Raw genomic sequence first — 20221 nt, forward strand, 5'->3', positions numbered from 1 at the left:
CCCATTTCCACTGTCTCTTGCCCCTTTCCTATGTCACCCCAGTGGCCTAGATCTGTTCCCAACAGTTTCTTTCTGATTTCTCAGGCCTTTCTCTCTGGTCAGGTGCCAGGGCAGCATAGCTTTGTCTCTCTGCTTGGAGAATTTTTAGTTCTGTGGCCTCTAGTGGGAAGCTTCTTAAACGTGTAAGACCAATTTCTTTGTAGATCAATACTTTTGTTAAACAAAACGTAAAAGTCTCAGTATTTAAAAAATTATAGAGAGCTGAAGATTAACCTTTTAAATCCTGGGACTTCACTGTTTCTTGATGAGAATCATTCTGAAATGTACTGTATGCTTTCCTGTCACCTTGAGTAATTAATACTCAGTATTATAGTGAGTAAAGAATAGATTAGATTATGAACATTCATTACTTTGAGAGCTTGTGGAAGAAGGAATTTACAGGCAGAGGAAATAATATGAGCAAAGGTACAAAGAGAAGAAAGTAGAATATGTCCAGCAAAAAGAAACTAACTTTGCATGTGTGTATAGGAGTTGTGTTAGAAGAGGGAGGAGCCCTCAGAGAGGATGATATTCGCAAGAGAGAGAAGGTCCAGGAGGAGGTGGAAGGGTTGGAAATAGAAGATGGATGCAGGAAAGAGAAATAGTTATTTATAAACAGTCATGAAGGAAAAGGAGAGTAATTCTACAGAAAGGTTTTGAGGTAGGGCAGGGGGTACGTGAGGTGGTTTGAGCTCGGTGAAGTTGGAGGTGAAGACATCTGTTGAGTTTGAGAAGGTTAAAGTTGACAGCTGGGGGAGAGTGAGAAAAGCTTGCAAATCCTAAGCAGAAGAACCAGCCATAGTTTAAATGATACATTAGAATTACAAGTTTAGTATAGTGCCCATGTGATAGATCAACTTTTTCATGATATCTCTTTTGTAAAACCTTTATAACCTGAATAACACCTTGATCTACATGATAAGAAAGCTGGGGAAAAAAACCCCAAGCATAAATTGTATTAATTCTGTTTTCTCAGGATGAATTCTAATTGCTAATGATAAAACTGTTTTACTGACCAGGCTGAGCCTATAGTTCTGAAATCTTTCATGAGATGTACGAAAAGATAATAGTACTCATCTAGAAAAAAATTACTTAGGCTTTCCATGCATTAGCTTGCAGTTTCCAAACAACTGATGAAATGTGTAATACTTTTTGGAAGATCTAGAACCACATTGTCCAAAGAGATATAATATGAGCCATAAATGTAACTTCAATTTTCTTTTCTTTTTTTTTTTTTCTTTTTCTCCCCAAAGCCGCCCGGTACATAGTTGTATATTCTTCGTTGTGGGTCCTTCTAGTTGTGGCATGTGGGACGCTGCCTTAGCGTGGTTTGATGAGCAGTGCCATGTCTGCGCCCAGGATTCGAACCAACGAAACACTGGGCCGCCTGCAGCGGAGCACGCAAACTTAACCACTTGGCCACAGGGCCAGCCCCTCAATTTTCTAATAGACAGATTACTAAAAAAAAGTGAAATTATAGTTATATATTTTAACCCAATTATGACCATTTTATCATTTCAAAATATAATCAATATAAAAAATATTAATGAGATACTTGACATTCTTTTTTTGTGGTAAGTCTGCAACAGCCTGTGTTTTTCCATACTTACAGTACACCTTAGTTCAGACTAGCCACATTTTGAGTTCTCAATAGCCACGTGTGGCTAGTGGCTGCTGTATTGGACAACACAGCTCTAGGAACATACTACTCAGAGTGGGACTCATGGGCCTGAAGCAACTACATCACATGGGAACTTGCTAGAATCCCAGCCCTACCCCAAACCTACTGAATCAGAATCCGCATTTTAACAAGATCCTCAGGAGATTCTTATGCACATTAAAGTTTGCGAAGCAGTGTTCTGGAATGATAACTTTCCTATATACTTACTAGAAGGATACTAAGAGGGACCAGACCGGGGATGGCTGAGGTCTAAAGACTAGATAGACCCAGTAAGGCAAGTCTTGGAGTCAGCTAACTGAGGAGATCCAGATAAGTTGGTAAGTCAGTGTCAGGGAGGTTTGATGGCCAGATACATTAGATCATGATATCTGGGAATTCTGGACCCTTGCCATGAGTCGGTATGTCAGAGATCTAGAAATAGGCAAGAGATGGATAATCTAGCAAGTAGGTTGAATATAGTCTCTCAGGAGGCTAGCAGCAGAAATGAGCAGAAGTTTAGAGTGGTGGTTATAAGGGAAGAAAAGTAGTAGGGATCCAGCCATAGGAGGCTGAGGGTTAGGGGTAAGATTCTTTTCCCTAGGAGACAGGAGCCTTGACCCATGGGACTGGGATACTGGGCAAGGAACCTAGGCAGAATCTCCCAGATGAAGAGTTTGAGATAGATTCTTAATTGTTGGATCTAAAGTAAGACGAGGTTTGATCAAGAAAACAGAGCTTTATTATAGAAACTGACAAGGTTTAGTGGGACCAGTAACATTAAGTGAATGTTGAGATGGTAAGCTGTGGAGCTCTCGGGATCTTTATTTCCTTTTTTTTTTTTTTTTGAGGAAGATTTGCCCTGAGCTAACGTCTGCTGCCAATCCTCCTCTTTTTGCTGAAGAAGATAGGCCCTGAGCTAACATCCGTGCCCATCTTCCTCTACTTTCTATATGTGGGATGCTTACCACAGCATGGCTTGCCAAGCAGTTCCATGTCTGCACCCGGGATCCAAACTGGTGAACCCCGGGCTGCCAGAGCGGAACGTGCACACTTAACAGCTGCACTACCAGGCTGGCTCCCTTTATTTCCTTTAACTAGGACCATATATTGGTCCATAATCTTAGCTCTGTTGACAGGAATCCAGGGTACCCAATATAAGCGAAGCCAGCCAAAAGTCACCTTGCTTTTATTTGGGCTAGACTTAGAACTTTTTTTTTTTTTTAGAGCTTGGCACCTGAGCTAACAACTGTTGCCAATCGTTTTTTTTTGTCTTTCTCCCCAAATCCCTCCAGTACATAGTTGTATATTTTAGTTGTGGGTCCTTCTAGTTGTGGCACGTGGGATGTCGCCTCAGCGTGGCCTGACCAGTGGTGCCATGTGCACGCCCAGGATCCGAACCAGCAAAACCCTGGGCTCCTGCAGCAGAACGAGCAAACTTAACCACTCGGCCACGGGGCCGGCCCCAGAACTATTAATTTATTGCTTCCTGCCAGGATAGACTTGGACAAGCAACTCAAAATTAGATGAGTTTCCATAACATTGTTAAGTTGCTCAGGGTATAGATGTGCTCAAAATGAGTACTCTGAAAACTCCTCCAAATTAGTTTGTGGCACTGTGATTTTACTATTTTCCATCAGCTTTTTCTTAAAAAGCTGGAGCCACCCTTCAGAAAACATACTACATTTGTTTAAAAACTGTATTGCCTGTCCTTAGTGTCTGGGCTTTAGAAATCCAAGAAGCCCAAAACTTGTCTCAGACCTTTTCACTGATAACCTCGTATAGAACTTATAATGTGTTCTCATTTAATTAGCGTATCACATAGATTCCCCAGAGCTCTAAAACAGAATTTAATAAATTCTTCTGAGTCCTGAAAGATATGCCAGTGTTCTGTTGATCTGTCAATATTTTCCTTAGCTCAGTCTTTTCAAGTCATGTACAAGTTCATTTTCTCTTTTGAATTTAGTTAACAGCTTTTATGCATCTGTTCTTTTTCTAGCATAAAGAAAGATTGGAATCCATATCCTGGTTGATTTCTACATACCTAGTTCCTCTGCGTTATTTATCTAATCATTGCGCAGGCTGCAACATTTGATAGCTTAGCTTGTTGCTGTAGTTTAGCTACTGTATTCTGCAGTACTGTGTTCAGGGAATCCCCTCCCTACCCCTACTCTGAACTGTTGAATTTGCCAGTGTAATGCATTGATGCCTCCTAGAGCCATTATGATAGAGTACAGGTGGTATTTGCATCTTCTCAAGGAGTGGTAGCCTCTGTTCTGTGGATCTTTAAAGGGAATTTATAAACAGTGCAGGTAGCTTTTTTTTTTTTTTAAAGATTTTATTTTTTTCCTTTTTCTCCCCAAAGCCCCCCAGTACATAGTTGTATATTCTTCGTTGTGGGTCCTTGTAGTTGTGGCATGTGGGACGCTGCCTCAGTGTGGTTTGATGAGCAGTGCCATGTCCGCGCCCAGGACTCCAACCAACAAAACACTGGGCCGCCTGCAGCGGAGCGCAGCGCAGGTAGCTTTTTAACACTCCTGTCCCCGAAACTACAGAGTTGTTGTTGAGTGCAAGGTGGCAGTTAAAGCATCCGTATAGGACAAGAAGGACCCCTGAGTCTCCTTGGCCATACCTGCCTACATTCACTTTTTCTGTAGAAAGACCATGGGCTTTGCTGCAGTTCAACCCCAGATCCAGTAGCACCTTCACCTCTTGATTACTGTGTGATCTGGGACAAGTCTCTACAGTAAAATGCAGGTAATTGTTATGTGGATTAAGAGAGGCAATGCATGGCCAGTAAAAAGGATTCTGTAAGTGTCTGTTGACTCACCGTTTCCACTCTCTTTTCAGCTCCCTTAATCTTTTCCTTCCTGGCTCTCTTCAGTGTCAGTGTCTGCTCTCTACTCCCTTCGCCAGTTACCTCCCTCACCAGAATATTATGTCCTTTATAATGGCGGGGATTTTGTTTTGCTTTTCCACTGTATCCCCTGCATCTACAACAGTACGGACGTGTAGTAAATAGTGGTTGTATGAGTGAATCACTGCGTTTAATTATCATCACCACAGCACTCTCTACTGCTCTCTTCCCTTTTTTCCTTTCTACCTTTCTTTTCTCTTCAGTCTTCTTTTGTCTTCTTCCTAAGGGAACATGGATCTTTATAGACATCACAAGCCAATGGGAACAGTGTTTTCCTTTGTTAAGGAAACTGACTTAGAATATGTTGCATATGTTCTTCAAGTCTTAGCCATACCTATTGTCTGAGACAACCAACAAAATTGTTCTACATTCAGAGCTGTTCTAAAAGCCCAAGTATCTCAGAAGGCTGTAGCCTTCTTCATCCTTAAGCTTCTAGTGAGCAGTGTGGTTATGCCAGACACTGTATCAGGCATTGTGAATATAAAAATGAACACGTTTTCTTCCTGCCTTGAGGCTTTTTGTTTTTTACATTTTTATTGAGATGTAATTTACATGCTATAAAATTCACTCATTTAAATTGTACAATTCATGTGTGCCCAGCTAGCTCAGTCAGTAGAGCATGAGACTCTTAAAATGTACAATGCAGGTTTTTTTAGTGTATTAACAGAGTTTGCAACCATCACTACAATCTAAGTTTAGAACATTTTCATCACCCCCAAGAGAACCCCTGTACCCATTAGCATCTACCCTCCAGTCCCACCTCCCACCTCTTCTTAGGCAACCACAAATCTACTTTCTATCTCTATAGATTTGCCTGTTTGGGACATTTCATATAAATAGACTCATACAATATGTGGCCTTTTGCTTCTGACGTGTTTCACTTAGCACAATGTTTTCAAGGGTCATCTATATTGTAGCTTGTATCAGTACTTTATTCTTTTTTATGGCTGAATAATATTCTGTTGTGTGGATATACCACATTTTGTCTATCTGTTCATCAGTGGATCCACACTTGGATTGTTTCTGCTTTTTGGCTATTGGCTATTATGAATAATGCTGCTGTGAACATTTGTGTACAAGTTTTGCATGGACTTAAGTTTTTGTTTCTCCTGGGAAGAAACCTAGGAGTACAATTACAGAATCATATGGTAGCTCTATGTTTAACATTTTGAGGAACTACCAAACTGTTTTCCAAAGTGACTGCATCATTTTATATTTCCACCAGCAGTGAGTGAGAATTTCACTTTCTTCACATCTTCTCCAATACTTATCTGTCTTTTGTCTATAGCCATCCTAGTGAGTATAAAGTGACACCCCATTATGGCTTTGATTTGCATTTTTCTGATGAATAATGATCTTGAGCATCTTTTCATGTACTTGCTGACAATATGTATATCTCCTTTGGATAAAATGTCTATTCAAATCCTTTGCCCATTTTTTGAGTTATTTCTCTCTTTATTATTGAGTTATAAGAGTTCTTTATATAGGACCGGCCCCATGGTTAGTTTCTGTGCTCCACATTGGCGGCCCAGGGTTTCACTGGTTCAGATCCTGAGTGTGGGCGTAGCACCACTCATCAAGCCATACTGAGGCAGCGTCCCACATAGCAGAGCCAGAAGGACCTACAACTAGAATATACAACTATGTACTGAGGGACTTTGAGAAGAAGAGGAAGGAAAAAAGAGAAGATTGGCAACAGATGTTAGCTCAGGTGCCAATCTTTATTAAAAAAAAGAGTTCTTTATATATTCTGGATGTAAGTTCCGAATCAAGTGATTTGCAAGTATTTTCTCTCATTCTGTGGATTGTCTTTTCACTTTCTTCATAGTATTATTTGTAGCACAAAAGTTTTTTGATATAGTTCAACGTATCTATTTTTTTCTTTGGTTGCTTGTGCTTTTGGTGTTTATTTATTTAAGAAATCATCGCTTGGGGCCGGCCCTGTGGCCAAGAGGTTAAGTTTGTGCACTATGCTCTGGCGGCCCAGGGTTTCACCAGCTCGAATCCTGGGCGTGGACATGGCACTGCTCGTCAAGCCACACTGAGGCAGCATCCAACATGCCACAGCTAGAAAGACCCACAACTAAAAATACACGGCTATGTACCGGGGGGCTTTGGGAGAAAAAGGAAAAATAAAATCTTTAAAAAAAAAAAAATCATTGCTTAACCCAAAGTCACGAAGATTTATAGTTTTAGTTCTTACATTTGGTTCTGTGATCCATTTTGAGTTAATTTTCTGTATTGTGTGAGGTAGGAATCTAGCTTCATTTTTTTGCATGTGGATATCTAGTTGTCCTGTCACTATTTGTTGATAAGACTGTTCTTTTTCCATTTTATTGTCTTGCTGCCATTGTTGAAAATCAATTGAGCACAGACGTATGGGTTTATTTCTGTACTCTCAATTCTATTCCGTCGATGTCTTTGTCTATCCTATGACAGTAGCACATTGCCTTGATTACTGTAGGTTTGTAGTGAGGTGCTGAGTTTTTAAAGTAATTGAACTACTTACCATTCATGTCTGATTATGCAGCATGAAATAATTATGAATATATCATTAAATGTGCCATATTAACTTTTTAATAAGTTTTATTTGGTCGTAACAGTAAGCCATATGCATGTAAGTTCAGTTTTCATAGATCATGCCTTATGTAGTTTGGTTTTATGCTTATGCAGCATCTAAAAACAATTAAAGGAAGACATTGGTTGTAATTCACCTGCCATTACCTTTAAAGTGTCTCATAAGGGCAGTTGTGAGATTATCTTTTCATGGCTACTTGCCTTTTGAATATTCTGTCTACCAAAAAAAGTAACTTGAATTGTTCTTTTCATTCTGTGTGATTTATAGATTTTGTATGCTGAAACTTCTCAACCAGAAGAAAGGGCCTTCACAGTGTCCTTTGTGTAAGAATGATATAACCAAAAGGTATATAATTTGGGTAGTGATGGGAGGTTGGAAGCAACAACAGCGGGAAAAAGTAGAAATTCCTTAATAAGACAGCTGCTTTTCCTATCAAACTATTCATCAGCAGAAAAATGTATAAAAGGGTCTTTAGCTGACAGGGTAAATTATTTCTAAAGTCATTTTTATGCAAGTTTTATGGTATGTCTGCCTTATATAGATATGGCAATTCATTGCGTTTTTCTAATGCTTCTGGATGGTGCAAGAACTTGCAGTCCTGTGTAAAGTAGAACCGTACCACCCTGCCCCCATTGTCTCCTGATCCTGCTTTTATTTTTCTTCTTTGCATTTATTTCTACTTAATTGTTTACACACATACAATGTATGTTGTGAGACCCTCTGGCCAGGATGTAAGCTCTATTAGGGCACTGACTTTGCCTCAGTCAATATTGTTTTTCCAGTGTTTGGCACATAATAGTCACTCAGATATTTAAAGGAATAAAGGGATTATATTGTATCACAACTTTCCTAAGTGAAATCTCTCTTTGGACATTGTTATCTATCTGTGTTTTCAAAATAATATAATCGTGGTTTGACAGAAATCACTGAGAGGTTGAAGTGAGAGGTTGGGTGGATGGGGTTCAAATGTTAAGAATTGTAAGTTCTCTGTGCAATGGATTTATATCTACTAGGGATTCAGAGTACTATTGTATTTTAGATAGTTGTAGGCTTTTGGTAGACTCAAATGGCAGAAAAAATTATAAAAGCAATCAATACTGCCACACAGTTTATTCTGATGTCAATGATGTTTTGATTATAGTGTAATGTCACTAATGGCTCTGTTCTTTGAATATGGTTTTTCTGTTGCTGTATCTTTTAAAAAATTTGTTTACATGTCTTTCTTTATTTTAGTATTCTTAAAAAGCTGATAATCACTTGCTAAGTGTCTCTCAAACAATTTAATTTCAGAAGCCTCCAAGAAAGTACAAGATTTAGTCAACTTGTTGAAGAGCTGTTGAGAATCATTCATGCTTTTGAACTTGACACAGGACTGCAGTGTAAGTGTTGCATAGCCCCAGGGGCCAATACTCAAGTGACTTTCCATTAAAACTCAGGAAGTTTGTGCAGTTATTTTCTATGAATAGGTGATAAGAACTTTTGGTCTAGGTTAATTTTAGTTCTTTAATCTGTAATCTATTTTTTAAATCATTCTCACTGGTCTCACATCTTACTTTATCAATCCTAAGATGCACATTTTTCACATTTTAACATCTCCAAAATTGGGAGCAATTTACTATCAGTGGTGTGTCATTGTTTAATTGTATGTTTTCTTTCTTAGTGATAGAGAAAATGATAGTCCATCTGACATCATTGATATCTTAGATTCAGTGAAATATGGTATTAATAGGCAAATTTGTTAGTATTGAGGTGGAAACAAAGGAGTAGAAATAACTTTGGCAGTCTGTGTGTTTGTTCCTAGAAGTAGAATTTCCAAAGTTGATTTTTAAAAAGTGGTAGGTAACCTTTAATGCTTTGTCTTAATACAACAAAGAGCATACACAGGATTTCTCTTGGTTCTTTGATTACAATTAACACATTTTTTTCTAATGACAAAAATAATGTTTTCCCTTGTAATTCATAGTTGCACATAGTTATAGCTTTTCAAAAAAGGAAAATGACTCTCCTGAGCGTCTAAAGGAGGAAGTTTCTATCATCCAAAGTATGGGCTACCGAAACCGTGCCAAAAGACATCGACAGAGTGAACCTGAAAATCCTACCTTGGTAAAGCCATTTTCGTTTATTCTGGTAACATCTCTTCATTGAGTATTGTGAATTAGTGAATGTGGTAGATACTGATGGGTGTATGTAAAAAGTCGCTAAACAAGGTGAGGTGGTAAATAAAGTGGTTAGGCAAGTGTTGTAATGAGCAAGAGTTAGAGGAGTTGAGAGAGGGTCCGTGTACCTAACGTGGGTGAGAGACCTCGCAGGCCCTTCCCCTGCTTCCCCCATTCTGATGCGTGTCTAAAATAGCCACCTGGTCACTGATGGTTTTAAGCTTGGTAGTTTTTAAAATAACAATCTTCTGGCAATTCTCCAGGCATAAGGAAGTATCTTCTAATTTCCTGTGAAAAGTTGTCTGAGGAAAAGAAAAATCAGTTTTTAATGTTTGAAAATTGCTTCAACTTAAAAGGTATAATTGTCAAAGAAAATGCAGTTATTTGTTCAGTTGTTACTCGTGTATAAATGAATAATGGAGATCTTAAAAATAATAATTTTCTTGGAACCAGCATTCATTTTTCAGTAGATGTTGAAGTGCTCAAAAAGAAGGAAAGCTTCATCAGAGTAATGTTGGGTTTTAAAATATTCTTTCTCGTATTGAACATTCTCAAGATTGCTGGGTTTTTATTCTTTTCATTCATCCTTTTTTAAAATTTATTTTCTCTTAGTTGCCAACCCTGTTATCATGTGATTGGAAATGTGTACTAAATGAATCTCATTCCCTTTTTATACTGTGACATCAAGTATTAGCTTCCAAATATGCTTTTCTCATACTTCAAAAAATTACAGATAATACCTGTTCAGTTTAGGAAAATTTAAAACAACAGAGAGAGGAAAAAATATTCAAACCACACGTAACTCATACATTTTGGTATGTAGTTTGCCAAGTGTTTTTTCCAGGTGTCATAAATTTTAGCTAATTGATTATGGTCTGTTTGTTTTGTCCATGACCTCAAGTTTCCCTTCAGGAAAAAAAAAAAGCACAGAACTGGCTAACACTTAGTTGATCATTCTTTACTGCTTAGCAGGAAACCAGTCTTAGTGTCCACCTCTCTAACCTTGGAATTGTGAGATCTCTGAGGACAAAGCAACAGATACAACCTCAGAATAAGTCTATCTACAGTGAATTGGGTAAGAGTCTCAGATTTTGTAAGTTTAGAATAATGGTTGCTGGATTCTTTGTCTTACAGTTTTACCAAAAACCTTGGTCGTAATTTATACAACGGCAGGAAGCTTTGGAGAGTGAAAATAAAATAATTTTACTAGCCTTATGATGTGTTATAAATAACGTAAAAGATGCAGCTATCACCTTGAAGAACCTTACTATAATTTATAAAGAGAGCAAAAGGAAGGCTGTCTGGTTTTAAGTATGTGTAAATATATTTTGGAAAGATGGAGAGTAGGGATAGGAAAGAACATGATGACTTGGCTACAGCATTTGGCAGGATCCAAGATAAATTGTACTAGACTAGAAAGACTTTTTTTTTTTGAGATTTTTTTTTTCCCTTTTTCTCCCCAAAGTCCCCTGGTACATAGTTGTATATTTTTAGTTGTAGGTCCTTCTAGTTGTGGCATGTGGTACGCCGCCTCAGCATGGCTTGACGTGCGGTAGTTGAAGTACAGTGCCATGTCCGCACCCAGGATCCGAACCGGAGAAACCCTGGGCTGCCGAAGCAGAGCACACAAACCTAACCACTCGGCCACGGTGCCGGTCCCTAGACTAGAAAGACTTTTTTATTTTATTTTTTTTAGGAAGATTAGTCCTGAGCTAACATCTTCTGCCAATCCTCCTCGTTTTGCTGAGGAAGACTGGCCCTGAGCTAACATCTATGTCCATCTTCCTCTCCTTTATATGTGGGACACCTACCACAGCACGGCTTTTGCCATGCGGTGCCATGTCCACACCCGGGATCCGAACTGGCAAACCCCGGGCCACCGAAGCAGAACGTGTGCACTTAACCGCTGCGCCACCAGGCCAGCCTCTAGAAAGACTTTTAAGAAGAGCTGAGGGGCTGGCCCCGTGGCCGAGTGGTTAAGTTCGCGCACTCCGCTGCAGGCGGCCCAGTGTTTCGTTGGTTCCAGTCCTGGGTGCGGACATGGCACTGCTCGTTGGACCACGCTGAGGCAGCGTCCCACATGCCAAAACTGGAGGGACCCACAACGAAGAGTATATGACTATGTACTGGGGGGTTTTGGGGAGAAAAAGGAAAAAAATAAAATCTTTGAAGGAAAGAAAAAAAAGAAGAGCTGAGCTCCGTTCAAATAAGTCTTTCTAATTGTCTTATCTTATACAATATATTTATAATTGAAAATAGTGCCCTTCTTTTGGGCTCCCAAGTACCACTATATGTTTTCTACAGCACTTACTGGATTCTCTTGAACTTATCTGTATGTCTTTTCTCCTCTTAAGATCCTAAGTTCATAGATGACACATGTTGTGTCATAAAAATAATCAAAATAATTAAGGGTGAATATTTAGGAGCACTTAACTGTAATCCATGCGCTGTTGTGCTTTACTTTTTAATTCGTTTACGGCGCATGACAAACTACTGAGTTTGTTACTGTTATACTTATTTTACAGATGAGGAAATTAAGGCACAGAGAGGTTAAGAAATTTCTAGGAATTCTGACTTCAGAGTCTGTGCTTGTAACCACTTCTCTGTATTGCCTGACGTGTATCACTACTGCCATAGAGTGGGTGCTCAGTAAATATTTCTTGAATGAATATCTGTTTTGCAAAAAGTACATTTTTTTAATTTAACCTTTTCAATAAAAATCCTTTTATTGATTTATTATTTGGGGGTATTGGGGGAATTTTTTTAGGATCTGATTCTTCTGAAGATACAGTTAATAAGGCAAGTTATTGCAGGTGAGTCAAAGAGGACTTTTGTCTATGAAGCTGGCATTTTTGTATTTAGTTAATATTAAGGATTGGTATTTCTTTAGGTTAGAATCATGGCATTGGAGTAGACCTTAAAGATCATCTGCTCATTTTATAGCTGAGAAAACACCCTTTTTGTTTGATTTCTTTCTTTCGTTCCTTTTTTTTTTTTGGTGAGGAAGATTGTCCATGAGCTAACATCTGTTGCCAGTCTTCCTCTTTTTTTTTTTTCCTCCCCAAAGCCCCAGTACATAGTTGTATATCCTAGTTGTAGGTCATCCTAGTTCTTCTATGTGGGATGCCACCACAGCATGACTTGATGAGTGGTGAATAGGTCTGTGCCCAGGATCCTAACTGGCTAACCCTGGGCTGCTGAAGCAGAGCATGTGAACTTAACCACTCCGCCATGGGGCTGGCCCATTTGATTTCTTAAAGAGTCTGTAAGAGCTTAAAATATCAGTAGAACTCCGCACAGACTTGCTTCTAGTAGCAGGTTGTGCTCTAGCTTAGTTCCTCATGGACAGTAATATTGACACAGTGGGAATTGTGGCAGGTGAAAACATTAGAGGACTCTTATTTTCACTTCTTTCCTTCCTCTGTTCCTTAATTCCATCTATCCTTCAAACTTTGTCTATATAAATTATACGATAATCTACAAACAACTCTCAGCTGGGTTACCTGTCAAATTACTTTCCATAGGATTATCGTTTGACCCTGAGATCTGTGATGGTTTACCTGAACAATGATGGTGTCATTGCCAATCAGATTTTATTTGCAGATGGCTTTTTCCTAATCTTTGAATTAGAAGGAAATGGTTTTTAGCCTGAAAAGAAGCGCAGAAGGCAGTGTTGGCAAGTGGTGCATTCTTTGCCTCCACTGGAATGTCTCCTCCATCCCAGTGTTCCCTTTATTTAGATATACTTTTAAGTTTTGTTGGGTTTTTCTTTACTGTCTTTTGTCTTTGTCTTCTAGCTGTCATTTAAATTTTGGTTCTCATTTGTGTGTCCATAAAGCAATGTTCCACACTACTGCTGTGATTTTTGTGACTGTGTGTCCTGAGTCTTTGACCATTCCATTTTGACTAGAAGTTACTAAAGGAGAGAATAGATTTCAAAAAGTGAATCAAATTGATCCGCTTATTGCAGCCCTAGAATGCTTCATCTTGCTCATTTGACAACTCTGTGGGCATATAACTAGTGTTTCTCATTAAGGCTTCTGTCTTTTCTCCATAGTTTGGGAGACCACGAATTGTTACAAATCACTGCTCAAGGAGCCAGGGCTGAAGCCAGTTTGAATCCTACAAAAAAGGGTAATGGCAAATCTTCTCAACTTAACAGGTAGTGAAGAAAGAATGGTTAGTTGCAGTACTGTAATTAGATTATTCTGAAGACCATTTGGGACATTTATAATTCACATCTCTTGGCAGAGCTAGAATATCATTCTTTCTCAGATGTCATGGTACAGCCTGATCTATTTCAATGGCACTAGACTGATGTGATTATAATAGTACCCTGTGTGACTGGTTGTTGCCTTTTATTTTTAATTGATATGTTTGTGCTTCATCTTTTGCATACTGGTATTTAAATATAGGGAGGATGAGTGTGAAGATAGAACAGAGTACTGTATGTCTGATGCCCAAACAGTTTGCTTTTAATTCACTGTTAGAGGTTAGGAAAGTAAGAGATGTGGTTTATGAGTAGGGAGAATTCTGAAGTTAAAATTTTAATTATCTTGAGTGGAAATAATGAGAATCTAGATAAATAGGAATTAAGCGAAAGAGTGTGAGCTACATCTTCAGTATACTTGGTAGTTTATGAGGTTAGTTTCTCTAAAAATAGTGAGTTGCTTCATTTCCACCCTTAAGTTGTATTAAGTTCATATTTTTCAATGATAATTCACTTTTTAAGCACCTTGTTGTTTTTGTATACTTTCAGCTGCTTGTGAGTTTTCTGAGAAGGCCATAACAAATATTGAACATCATCAATCCAGTAATAAAGATTTGACCACCACTGAGAAGCATGCAGCTGAGAAGCATCCAGAAAAGTATCAGGGTATTTCTGTTTCAAACTTGCATGTGGAGCCATGTGGCACAAATACTCATGCCAGCTCATTGCAGCATGAGAACAGCAGTTTATTACTCACTAAAGACAGAATGAATGTAGAAAAGGCTGAATTCTGTAATAAAAGCAAACAGCCTGGCTTAGCAAAGAGCCAACAGAGCAGACGGGCTGAAAGTAAGGAAACATGTAATGATAGGCAGGCCCCCAACTCAGAGGAAAAGCTAGTTCTGAATGCTGATCCGCTGTATGGGAGAGAAGAACTGAATAAGCAGAAACCTCCACGCTCTGACAGTCCTAGAGACTCCCAAGATGTTCCTTGGATAACACTGAATAGTAGCATACAGAAAGTTAATGAGTGGTTTTCCAGAAGTGAGGAAATGTTAACTTCTGATGACTCATGTGACGGAGGGCCTGAATCAAATACAGAAGTAGCTGGTGCAGTAGAAGTTCCAAATGAAGTACGTGGATATTCTGGTTCTTCAGAGAAAATAGACTTAATGGCCGGTGATCCTTCTAGTGCTTTAATATGTGAAAGTGAAAGAGTCCGCTCCAAACCAGTAGAGAATAATATTGAAGATAGAATATTTGGGAAAACCTATCGGAGGAAGGCAAGCTTCCCTAACTTGAGCCACATAACTGAAGATCTAATTATAGGGGCATCTGCTATAGAACCTCAGATTACACAAGAGCGTCCACTCACAAATAGAGTGAAGCATAAAAGGAGAACGTCATCAGGCCTTCATCCTGAGGATTTTATCAAGAAAGTAGATTTGGCAGTTGTCCAAAAGACTCCTGAAAAGATAATTGAGGGAACTGACCAAATAGAGCAGAACAGTCATGTGATGAATATTACTCCTAATGGTCATGGGAATGAAACAAAAGGCGATTATGTTCAGAATGAGAAAAACGCTAACCTAACAGAATCATTGGAGACAGAATCTGCTTTCAGAACTAAAGCTGAACCTATAAGCAGCAGCATAGGCAATCTGGAACTGGAATTAAATATCCACAGTTCAAAAGCACCTAAGAAGAATAGGCTGAGGAGGAAGTCTTGTACCAAGCAGATTCATGCACTTGAACTAGTAGTCAGTAAAAATCCAAGCCCACCTAATCATACTGAACTACAAATCGATAGTTGTTCTAGTAGTGAAGAGATGAAGAAAAAAAATTCTGACCAAATGCCGGTCAGACACAGCAAAAAGCTTCAACTCATGGAAGATAAAGAACCTGCCACTGGAGCCAAAAAGAGTAACAAGCCAAATGAACAAATAAATAAAAGACTTGCCAGTGATGCTTTTCCAGAGCTAAAATTAACAAACATACCTGGTTTTTTTACTAACTGTTCAAGTTCTAATAAACTTCATGAGTTTGTCAATCCTAGCCTTCAAAGAGAAGAAATAGAACAGAACCTAGGAGCAAATCGACTGTCTAATAGTGCCAAAGACCCCAAAGATCTGATATTAAGTGGAGGAAAATGTTTGCAAGCTGAAAGATCTGTAGAGAGTTCCGGTATTTCATTGGTACCTGATACTGATTATGGGACTCAGGATAGTATCTCACTGCTGGAAGCTGACACCCTAGGGAAGGCAAAAACAGCACCAAATCAATGTGCAAATCTATGCGCAGCAATTGAAAACCCCAAGGAACTTACCCATGATTGTTCTAAGGATACTAGAAATGATACACAGGGCGTTAAGGATCCATTGAGACGTGAAGTTAACCACACTCAGGAGACAAGCATAGAAATGGAAGAGAGTGAATTTGATACGCAGTATCTACAGAATATGTTCAAGGTTTCAAAGCGTCAGTCATTTGCTCTGTTTTCAAATCCAGGAAGTCCAGAAAAGAAGTGTGCAACAGTCAGTGCCCACTCCAGGTCCTTAAGGAAACGAAGTCCAAAAGTCACTCTTAAATGTGGACAAAAAGAAGGAAAGGAGGGAAAGAAAGAGTCTAAAATCAAGAATGTGCAGTCAGTTCACACAACTGTGGGCTTTCCTGTGATTTGTCAGAAAGATAAGAAGCCAGGTGACTATGTCAAATGTAGCACAAAAGAAGCCTCTAGGCTTTGTCAGTCATCTCAGTTCAGAGGCAACGAAACTGAACTTATTACTGCAAATAAACATGGAATTTCACAAAACCCATATTATATACCATCACTTTCTCCCATCAGGTCATCTGTTAAAACTGTATGTCAGAAAAACCTGCCAGAGGGAAAGCTTGAGGAACAGTCACTGTCACCTGAAAGAGCAATGGGAAATGAGAGCATTGTTCAAAGTACAGTGAGCACAATTAGCCAAAATAACATTAGAGAAAGCACATTGAAAGAAGTCAGCTCAAGCAGTATTAATGAAGTAGGCTCTAGTATTAATGAAGTAGGTTCCAGTGGTGAACACATTCAAGCAGAACTAGGCAGAAACAGAGGACCTAAATTAAATGCTATTCTCAGATTAGGTCTTATGCAACCTGAAGTCTATAAGCAAAGTCTTCCTATAAGTAATTGTAAACATCTGGAAATAAAAAGGCAAGGAGAAAAGGAAGTAGTTCAGGCTGTTAACGCAGACTTTTCTCCGTGTCTAATTTCAGATAACCTAGAACAACCTATGGGAAGTAGTTGTGCTTCTCAGGTTTGTTCTGAGACACCTGATGACCTGTTAAATGATGACGAAATAAAGGAAAATATCAGCTTTGCTGAAAGTGGCGTTAAGGAAAGATCTGCCGTTTTTAGCAAAAGCGTCCAGAAAGGAAAGTTCAGAAGGAGTCCTAGCCCTATAGGCCGTACGTGTTTGGCTCAGGGTCACCAAAGACGGGCCAGGAAATTAGAGTCCTCAGAAGAGAACACGTCTAGTGAGGATGAAGAGCTTCCCTGCTTCCAACACTTACTATTTGGTAAAGTAACCAATCTACCTTCTCAATCTACCAGCCATGCTGCTGCCACGGAAGGTCTGTCTAAGAAAACAGAGGAGAGCCTAGTATCATTGCAGAATAGCTTAGATGACTGCAGTCACCAGGTGGCGTTGGCAGAGGCATGCCAGGAACATCACCTGAGTGAGGAAGCGAGATGTTCCGGTAGCTTATTTTCTTCCCAGTGCAGTGCGTTGGAAGACTTGCCTGCTAATACGAACACCCAGGAGCCTGTCTTGATGTTTGATCCTCCTTCCAAACAAGTGAGGGAACAATCTGAAAACCACGAAGTTGTGAGTGACAAGGAATTGGTTTCAGATGATGACGAACGGGAACCTGGCCTGGAAGAGGATAGTCACCACGAAGAGCAGAGTGTGGATTCAATCTTAGGTATTGGAACCAGGTTTTCATGTTTGCCCCCGTCTATTTTATAGAAATGAGCTAAATGTTTATACCTTTTGGGGAGCAGCACGTTTTACGATTTTCCAAGTACAAGTAAAGTAACTGCTTCTTAAACTTTAAACATTTTCCTCCTAAGGTGCTTTTCCTCAAAAGTCCTTCATTCAGTTAGAACACCTTTTCTATTTGAATGAGATTTAATGCCCGGATTCTTGGTGGACTTGCTTCTGGTTTTCATTGTTATGATTTCTAAGAAATCCAGGTGTCCCAAAACAAGGATGGTAATCATTTTCTGTGACATGAAAGTGAAATTTGTCCTGCCAATGGGAAGAAACAGATGCAGCAAGTTGCAGTATTTGCTGTCTGTTTTTACATCAGAATCCATCTTTATTATCATTCCAGATGAAGTAGCGTCCGGGTATGTGAGTGAAACAAATCTCTCGGAAGACTGTTCAGGGCTCTCCTCTCAGAGTGATATTTTAACCACTCAGGTAAAAAGCATGTGTGGATGTGTGCTTCTGGTGTCCTCTGCATTCAGTAATATGCATTCCGCATTCTTACATTTGCTTATATCATCCTTTAGAATTAATGGTGTAACAGTTGTGTGTGGTACCTTGTCTCCTCAAATTAGATTGTAAGCATCTGGATGGAACTTATGCTACTTTTTATTGCGTACACACACACACACACACATACACATACACATACACATACACATACATATACATATACATATACCACGTAGCTCACTGCAGAACACAAAATACTGAATTTAATGAATAAGCTAAATCTTCAAAACCCATTTGCCCTATAGCAAAAACATATACAAAAGCACTACTGTATCAAAGAGAGAGGTGTGTTTATTCTCAGTGCCAAATTGGAGCCTACAGAGTTCTCTTCCTATTAGAGACTTTGTAGCCTTTCACTGTTTTGTTGATATTTCTTTCCATCTTTTCTTTTTGAATCTGCTGGTTGTTTGTTCTTTAGTGCCTATAAGTCCTCTTTTTTCTTCAGAAGGAATGTACACAATTTTATTTCCTGTACCCATTGGTCAAGACCAATGTTTTGGTGACTTTTGAAGGGGATTGCAGTTTTGTCATATCTACAACATTTGGTAACATGAATGTTTCATCACTCTAGGGAGAATAGTCTACCAGAAAAAGTGTTCTCTATCATAACATTTAAAAATTAATGTTACCTCCTCGTAGAACCTGGCTCTGTCTCCTAATTTTTATATTGTAGAAGTGGCACCAAAATTTTCCAAGTTCTCATATTCAAAAATTCAGGCTCATGTCAGCTTATTTTTTTCAGAATGTGCACACAGTGATTGCTGGTGGTAATAGTGGTGAGAGCTCTATACCTGGCCGTGTTACTCTAGGCAATTTACTTATCTTCTCTGAACTGTAATAGGCACATTCTTAAAGTGAAGAATCCTGGACTGCCTTGAATCATCCTGCCACGACTTCTTTTTCTCATCTAAATCTTAAATGCATCTTCAGCTGCCAGCAAGTGAATGACATTTTTTCTGAACTTCCTGAAGTGCCAGGATAGATAAAACTGAGAAAGGCCTGATAGTCTTCTAAAGTTATACATGTGCATCATAGAAAACTTAGAAAATACAGATAAAGAAAAATTATCCATGGATGAATCTTGAAAACCTTGTTAAGTGAAATAAGCCAGACACTACAGGACAAATATTATGATTCCACTTATAAGAGGTACCTAGAATAGTCAAATCCGTAGATATAGAAAGTAGAATAGTACTTGGGTCGGGGGGACGAGATGGGGAGTTACTGTTTATTGGGGACAGAATTTCAGTTTGGGATGATGGAAAAGTTCTGGAGAGAGATAGTGATGATGGTTGGCAACAATGTGAAAATATTTAATGCCACTGACTATATACTTAAAAATGGTAAATTTTATCACAATTTATAAAGTCATCCAAAGAGGATAGTTTGGTAAATTTTAGCATTTATTTCTGGAAAGATACACAGAAGACGGGTAATAATTGGCCTTCAGGTGGGGAAATAGATGACTGAAGAGAAGAGGAAGAAGGAAGCCTTACTTTTCTCTGAATATCCTTTTGCACCTTGAATTTTATACCAAGCGCTTATATTAACTATTTAAAAAATTAAATTCTATGAGTTATCTAGACAAAATTCCTATTAACTTATTGGTATATATTCTTCCACTCTTCCTGTATGTGCACTGGGGTATATGTGTATACCTTATCTTTAAAGATATTCAGATAATACTCTACATACTTACATTGTAATGTAGTTTTTGCTATGTCATTAAGTTTTCTTCAATGACTTTATTTTTAGGATATACCATGATTTATTCAATCAGAGTCAGAGACACAGTTTGCTATTTTGCACAGCACTGGAGTAGTATATTGATAGCTAAAAATTTGCCCACATCCCCAATGATTTCCTTAGTATAAATTCCTGGGACTGGAATTTTTGGTCTTTTTTTTTTTTTTGAGGAAGATTAGCCCTGAGCTAACATCTCCTGCCAATCCTCCTCTTTTTGCTGAGGAAGCCTGGCCCTGAGCTAACATCCGTGCCCATCTTCCTCTACTTTATATATGGGACGCCTACCACAGCATGGGTTGCCAAGCGGTGCCGTGTCCGCACTTGGGATCCTAACTGACGAACCCTGAACCAATCTGTGCTCTTTCAGCCTCTCT

The 20221-nt window shown here is 38.9% G+C and overlaps 1 protein-coding gene across 33 annotated transcripts in view; it reads left to right on the forward strand.

Annotated features, from left to right (window-relative positions):
• BRCA1 (BRCA1 DNA repair associated) overlaps positions 1–20221 on the forward strand; it is a 55906-nt gene that overhangs the window by 7944 nt on the left and 27741 nt on the right. For 6 of the 33 annotated variants that reach the window (XM_070561851.1, XM_070561847.1, XM_070561853.1 and 3 more), the window contains exons 4-11: positions 7459–7536; positions 8482–8570; positions 9155–9294; positions 10317–10422; positions 12115–12160; positions 13405–13481; positions 14107–14223; positions 17935–18023. In XM_070561851.1, the coding sequence (XP_070417952.1) occupies positions 7459–7536; positions 8482–8570; positions 9155–9294; positions 10317–10422; positions 12115–12160; positions 13405–13481; positions 14107–14223; positions 17935–18023 (742 nt within the window). Of the gene's footprint in view, positions 1–7458; positions 7537–8481; positions 8571–9154; positions 9295–10316; positions 10423–12114; positions 12161–13404; positions 13482–14106; positions 17524–17934; positions 18024–20221 lie in introns of all 33 variants that reach the window. The other 27 variants (XM_070561849.1, XM_070561854.1, XM_070561857.1 and 24 more) reach the window with 8 other exon arrangements.

Source organism: Equus przewalskii, chromosome 10, assembly GCF_037783145.1.
Source record: "Equus przewalskii isolate Varuska chromosome 10, EquPr2, whole genome shotgun sequence".
Taxonomy (NCBI): domain Eukaryota; kingdom Metazoa; phylum Chordata; class Mammalia; order Perissodactyla; family Equidae; genus Equus; species Equus przewalskii.